The sequence below is a fragment of the Lycium barbarum genome, chromosome 3 (genome assembly GCF_019175385.1).
Source record: "Lycium barbarum isolate Lr01 chromosome 3, ASM1917538v2, whole genome shotgun sequence".
Lineage (NCBI taxonomy): Eukaryota > Viridiplantae > Streptophyta > Magnoliopsida > Solanales > Solanaceae > Lycium > Lycium barbarum.
In genome coordinates, this window is record NC_083339.1 from 136,994,539 (window position 1) to 137,000,599 (window position 6,061).

The following is a 6,061-nucleotide window of genomic DNA, read 5'->3' on the forward strand; positions in this document are numbered from 1 at the left end:
TTAGCTGGGGCATGTTGCTAGCCTGATAAGAGGTGTGCTATTTAAATCATGTTGTTAATAAATACTAAGCCCAATATAGTATGTGCAGCTATTTAAATCATATTATCAGTTTGGCATGCTAGCTCATAAGATTTGGTATATTTTAAATCAGATTAGTTGCACCTAGACATGTATCATGCCCAGTTTGCTAGCATATTTGATATTAACCTGCCTTCCATCATGTTTAGCTCACTGCTTGATTCAATCATCAGATTAGTATTGTGTCACTTTCCAATGTAATTTCAGCCTTGCTTTAAGATTTGTTGTCTTGTGTTTAAATAATCTCACACTCTTGGCATGGTTTGTTTCAATTTAAACTTGCCCATGACTGCTTTCAAGTTTTGGGTTTAGCTTGTTTGAATATGGTTGGATATGATTTAATCAAAGAAATATGAATCAGTAGGCTAACTATGTGGTCAGGCATAGGATGATTTGCTTATTAATCATGTGTGTTGGTTAACTCCATGAACTTAAAAAGATAAATCTGCCTGCTATATATTTGAAAAGACTAGTATTAAAGGCTTGTTTTACTACTGGACCAGTTGGCTGGTCGAAATGTGTTATATCTCTGTATAATTTGAGTTTTAAAACTGAAAGTTATCAAGTGGTAGTGGCATATGATATGCTAAACTATAATCTGATCCTTCTTTTCTTTCTCTCCCATGTTTGAGTCACTATCCTTCAGGTTGTTTAAAGGATTCATTTCTGTTACATTACTTTGTCAAATTCATGTCCGTGCTTCCTGCTTTAGTATTCAGCCACGAGTGAATTGTTAGTTTGACAAAGATCAAAGGATGCTGTCTGTTTGGTAGCTAACTACAAATAGCTGCCTACCTATGTTGTTGTGTGATGTTGTGCCAGATCTGCTGAACTTAATTTTTTAGCTATGATTTTCTGGTTGCCCATCTAATGGAACTCTAAAACATGTCTAATATGGTGAATATCAAAATTGTTTGTCTCTGCCATCACAATGGATACCTGTTGTGCTAGTTTGTTTTAATGTTACCATATTGTCAATTTGCTGAACACTGAATCTATGTCCTACCTGGAGTCTATTAAATTCACCTATTGCAAATGTATTTTAACTAAGCCTTAATTGTGCAATAAGATTATCAAGAAATATTTATTTGAGGTCCTCCGTATATGTGTAAAGCCCAATAGGAAGTCTATAGATCTCTACACATGCCTGTTTCCTCTCATTGTGATTCTGTGCAAAGGTGGTTGGTATAAGTCGCTATGTGCTAGAGTCCTTGTGCCTCTATGTGCAGTCATTCCTTTTCTGTCCAAGTTTAAAGGGTATATGCTTATATATTGTATGTATACATGAGATATATTTAAAACATACACAATATATATAATCTAATGATCTGTTTTAAGTTTACATTATATATGTTTAGTCTTATTCGTTGATTATATACTAATCCTTTTCCTTTCGTTTTATGCATGACCATCGCATACGAGTCCGAGGGACTCGTTCTTCTCCTGCATTCTGTGTTGGGCTAAAAGCCCAACGACGTCTCCTCCGTGTCCAGTTCTGTCCGCAGCCAAGGGAATAAAAATGGAGTTCTGGGTTAAAGCCCAAATAAAAAGAAAAACAGCATCAGCAGTCCTTAAAATGGGCTGAGCCCATTTTAGCTTATTTCCTCTTCTATTTTATTTTTTTGCGCACTTAGTTTTGTATTGCATGATTAGCTCTTTATTTTGTTTTATCTTCTTAATTTAGATGAACCATAGCTGAATTCGTAGGTTTAGTTTTAGTAATGGGTAGTTAAACTGATAATTAATGCCATAAGCTTCTCTCTCTTTCATTTTACGTAAAAATTATTTATAATACTCTTAGTATTTATCTTCATTAGAATAATTGATTTTCAAAAGAGCATGACTACATTTTTGAGCTAAAAGGATTTATCCTTACTACTTTAAAATTTCAAACGTCATTAATATGCAAATATAAACTCTAGTATATTTTATAAATAACTCTTCAAGTTTGAATCAATCACACATATTTTTAGCTAAGCATATTTAATAAGAAATAATAAAAGGGATAGAGAAAACTCACATAAGCTATTTTTATATACTCCTAAAACGCAAAAATCAATTAATATCTCATCGTTTGGGTTGTTTCAGATATTTATTAAAATATTGCACAAACTTGCATTTTTTTCCTGCTTATATACAAATTATCATATTTTGCAAATCTCATTTTATATAGTATTATTATATATTCCCATTTAAAGCCTTAACAACCTTTCTAAATCTTATTTTAAATAGTATTTAAAGACATCTTTTATGAAAACTATTATCTTCTGTTAGTCCTGTTTTTAAACAACATTATTACATTTTCTTTCAAAACTTTTCATATTTACAAGCCATTTTCTTAAATTTTAAATGTTATATTTGCGTCTTTAATCTTAATTAATTAACCTAAGTTTGACCGGATAACCGTAAGTTAACGGATCTTAAAGGATGCCTAACCCCTTCCCTTTAGGATAATATAGAACCCTTATCTAGAATCACACTGGTTAAGCAGACCATTAACGGAGGTTTAGTTAGCTTTACCTTAGTTAATATTTAGGTGCCCTAATTCACCTTAAAATCAATTAGGTGACGACTCCTTAAAATAAAACATAATAGGAATCACTAATATGTTGTACCTACCTTAACCCGGTTAAAATGAGGTATAACAATGTAAAGCTCCAATTCTAAGAGTAACAAGGCAGAACAAATGAGATAAGAGTGTCCTCTTTTTTTATATGTACAGTTCGGAAATCTAATACTAGCCACTTGCAAATAATAGGTTGATACATGCACATTCATTTTGTTGTTTTGAATTTTGATAGCAAATAGCAACTTGACTTGGACATGTACCTAATTATTACTTCCAAACCAGTACTAGAGATTGGTTAATTATGAATCCTCTGTTATCATTCCGCTGGGGTTTGATTCATTCAATCATTAAGAAAAAGGATTCATATTCCGGTACAAATCACATCATAATCTAGGGTCGTTACAATTTGACTATTTCTATGCTACTTGTCAACCTAATACAACTTTCTTCCTTATCTGCTTATCAGATCTCACCTTCGATAAAACTAAACCCAAATTGTCTACCTGATTTTCTTATCAAATTACTGATAATCATGCTAAAACTATTCTCTTTGGATTTAAATTAAAGCATTATAAGTTCCTTTTTCTAGATTCTTGATACTTCTATTATATCATAGACTCATTGTTTTTCGGGAAGTGGGTCAAAAATGCCCCTCTACTTTGAGAAAAGGGCTAAAAATATCTTCTGTTGCAAATTTGGATAAAAAATACACTTCCACCATTAAAGTTTTCAAATATATCTCTATCTTAATGGAAATTTCAAATCTCCCAAAATAACCCGATTTGATTTTTAAACCCGCTTCATTTAAACCTGACTCAACTACATAAAAAACTCATATGCGACCAACTTATTCCCGAGTCCTATAGTTGGAGCCACTAGGCACAGGAGCGGGTAACCCATATGTTTTTTTTTATTTAGTTGGGTCGAGTTTAAATGAAGTGGGTTTAAAAATGAAATTAGGTTATTTTGAGGATTTCCGTTAAGACAGTCGTATATTTGACTACTTTAATGACGTGAGGAGTATTTTTTACCCCAATTTATAATAGAGGATTATTTTAACCCCGTTCCCAAAGCAGAGGGGGTATTTTTACCCTTTTCCCTAGTTTTTCTGTAAAAGTGATCAAACACTACAAATGCTTTTCTAACGTGTTTGCACCACATACATTTTACAAAAGTTAGAGAAAGTATTAGAAAGTTCATCTCATTTTAGGTTTTGTACAATTCATTCCTAATGTAAAAGGCAACAATTTTCCTTCTGCACAGCACAGCAGAATGAAAACCGAAAGATTCACCCAATCCAAGGTACATAGATTTTGTTACCCATAATTCCAAAGTGAAAACAATTGGATTAAGCTAAAAGCCAAAAATTCTTGTGACGCTTAGTAGTAATGAGATATCCTCCAAACTTCCTCTTCCTTCTCACAGCAATTGTCAAGCACTTGGCATTCTGAATACAGTGTTCCACTACTCTGTTTTTCGATTTTTTCTCTGACCATATCTTGCGTAGTCGCCACATTATGGATCTTTTTCTTTGTCCCAACACCAGTAATGACACTTCTCTCTGCTTAGCTGCTTCCACAATTACAGGACCTTTTTCTTTCCCTTCTTGCACTGCTATCTCTACTTGCACCTGTTAATAACGTACAAATCATCAAAATTAAAAGACAGGGAGATATTGGTTTTGTGAGTTAAACTAAACTCATTGCTTTTGACTCTGAATTAGCTATACAGCTCCAAAAAAAAAAAAAGATAAGACTTTAGATTATGAATTCGCCTCTAATTAACATTACAATTAAAATAAAATGCATCTTGTTCATGACATCTCTTTCTCTCACACACACACACACAAAAAGAATTGAATGACTAAATAATGAGACAAATTGCTTAGCTGCAAGTAAGCACATGCTAGCATGAAGCCAAGAAAGTAGGAGTGTTAATTTACTTGTCGTGTTGAAGTGTTGACTAGAGAAGAAGATTGCTTTTCCTACTAAGCCTTGGCCAGTTGGTTTAATTAGGCCAACCAGAAATACTTTACAGCACTCTTTAGTTAGGTCTTTTTGTAACTTTCCATGTGATTTGGTACGGACAATATTTGGACCGACACTACACTCTGCATTTAACTTTTTCTCCCATTCAATTCGATTATCTAACTTGGCAATTTGGACTTTCTAGAGCATTCTTAGGTGAAAATAATAGTAGCTTCATTGACCAATCAATCAAATTCAGATGCAAAGCAATTTCAGAACTTACCCCTGGTCTCTTTGTTTGGCACATATTTTTCATGGAGTAAAGAAGTTCATAGGCCCTCTGATTGAATTCACCATTGGTATTTTCACCTACACAAGGAAGGAAAAACTTGGATATTAGTACTTCAAGAAATGTGTTCTTTATGCAGAGGCAGAGTCAGAATTTGAAACTTATGAGTTCAGAATTTTAGTTCGTACATATTCAATAAATATTTTAAGACAAATATAGAGTTTGAACAAAAATTGTTGAGTTTGGCCGAACAGCCTTGTGCTTATGACTAAAAGAAAGAGTACCAAAAATAATCCTACCTTGTTGAGAGGGCTTGGTCACAGAGAGAAGAACAATGGTATCATGGTTTTGAACAGTATGTGTAAGTGCCCATTGCAGAGCATTTTTGGCTTCTTGACTAGGATCAACCACAACCATGACTCTATTGTTAATCCCATTTTCAGAATCCGTCCTAGATTCATCGGTGTTGTAGTTCATCTCAATGCTGTTTTTGCTGGAAAATTCAGACTGGTTGTCATCAGATTTGATCAAATTAAGTGTCTTCTTACATAGTTGAGAAGGCGAATTACGGGCTCGAACATGGACTACAGTTCGATTCATGCAGAATCCTGGTAATTTTACACGGACACGCATCATCTTTGATAGTACTTTGTTCCAAAATTGGCCAAGAAACAGGGTAAATTTGTGGTGTTTGTGGAAGGTGTCTAGTTTTGCAATATGTTGAAGGGTCCGTGGGAGGGAAGGCTCTGAATTTATACTATATGTTGAGTGTAGTGAGAAAGTGGCTTAAAGGTCATTCCAAACATTTTCTTGAATTTGTTTTTATGTAGGATTTTCTAAAGCGGCGGATGTGGGGTTCTTGGTCTTTTGACGTGCTTAGCATGATGTTTTTGTAGACCCATACTGACTAACATTTTTGTTAGCCATTTATTCCAAAAATATGAAAGTGAAGACCTAGCATTTTTGTTAACCATTTATTCCAAAATTATGAAAGTGAATACTTAACATCTTTGTTAACCACCTATTCCAGAAATAGAGATCCATTCATAGGGTGGACATAATGTTCACTTAAACAAAATGATCTTCAAATGGGAAAATAATTCTTCCTTTTTATGAAACATAGGGAAGGTTATACTGATATGACATATGATGCTTAGT

General features: G+C 33.6%; 1 protein-coding gene across 1 annotated transcript; it reads right to left on the minus strand.

Moving 5' to 3' along the window:
* Positions 1 to 3,848: 3,848 nt before the first annotated feature.
* On the minus strand, positions 3,849 to 5,790 carry LOC132634269 (uncharacterized). Its single transcript, XM_060350543.1, has 3 exons — positions 5,203 to 5,790; positions 4,898 to 4,983; positions 3,849 to 4,277 (listed from the first exon to the last, which is right to left on the minus strand). The coding sequence occupies exons 1-3, from the start codon at positions 5,537 to 5,539 to the stop codon at positions 3,996 to 3,998; spliced, it is 705 nt and encodes a 234-aa protein (XP_060206526.1). The 5' UTR covers positions 5,540 to 5,790; the 3' UTR covers positions 3,849 to 3,995.
* Between the last annotated feature and the right edge of the window lie 271 nt (positions 5,791 to 6,061).

What these genes read in the sequence shown, in the direction of transcription:
- LOC132634269 (XM_060350543.1), bottom strand. Translation starts at nt 5,539, where the DNA reads ATGATGCGTGTCCGTGTAAAATTACCAGGATTCTGCATGAATCGAACT. An exon ending in GACCAAGCCCTCTCAACAAG is followed by an intron (nt 4,984 to 5,202) that starts GTAGGATTATTT and finishes TTCCTTGTGTAG; the next exon opens with GTGAAAATACCAATGGTGAA. An exon ending in GCCAAACAAAGAGACCAGGG is followed by an intron (nt 4,278 to 4,897) that starts GTAAGTTCTGAA and finishes CGTTATTAACAG; the next exon opens with GTGCAAGTAGAGATAGCAGT.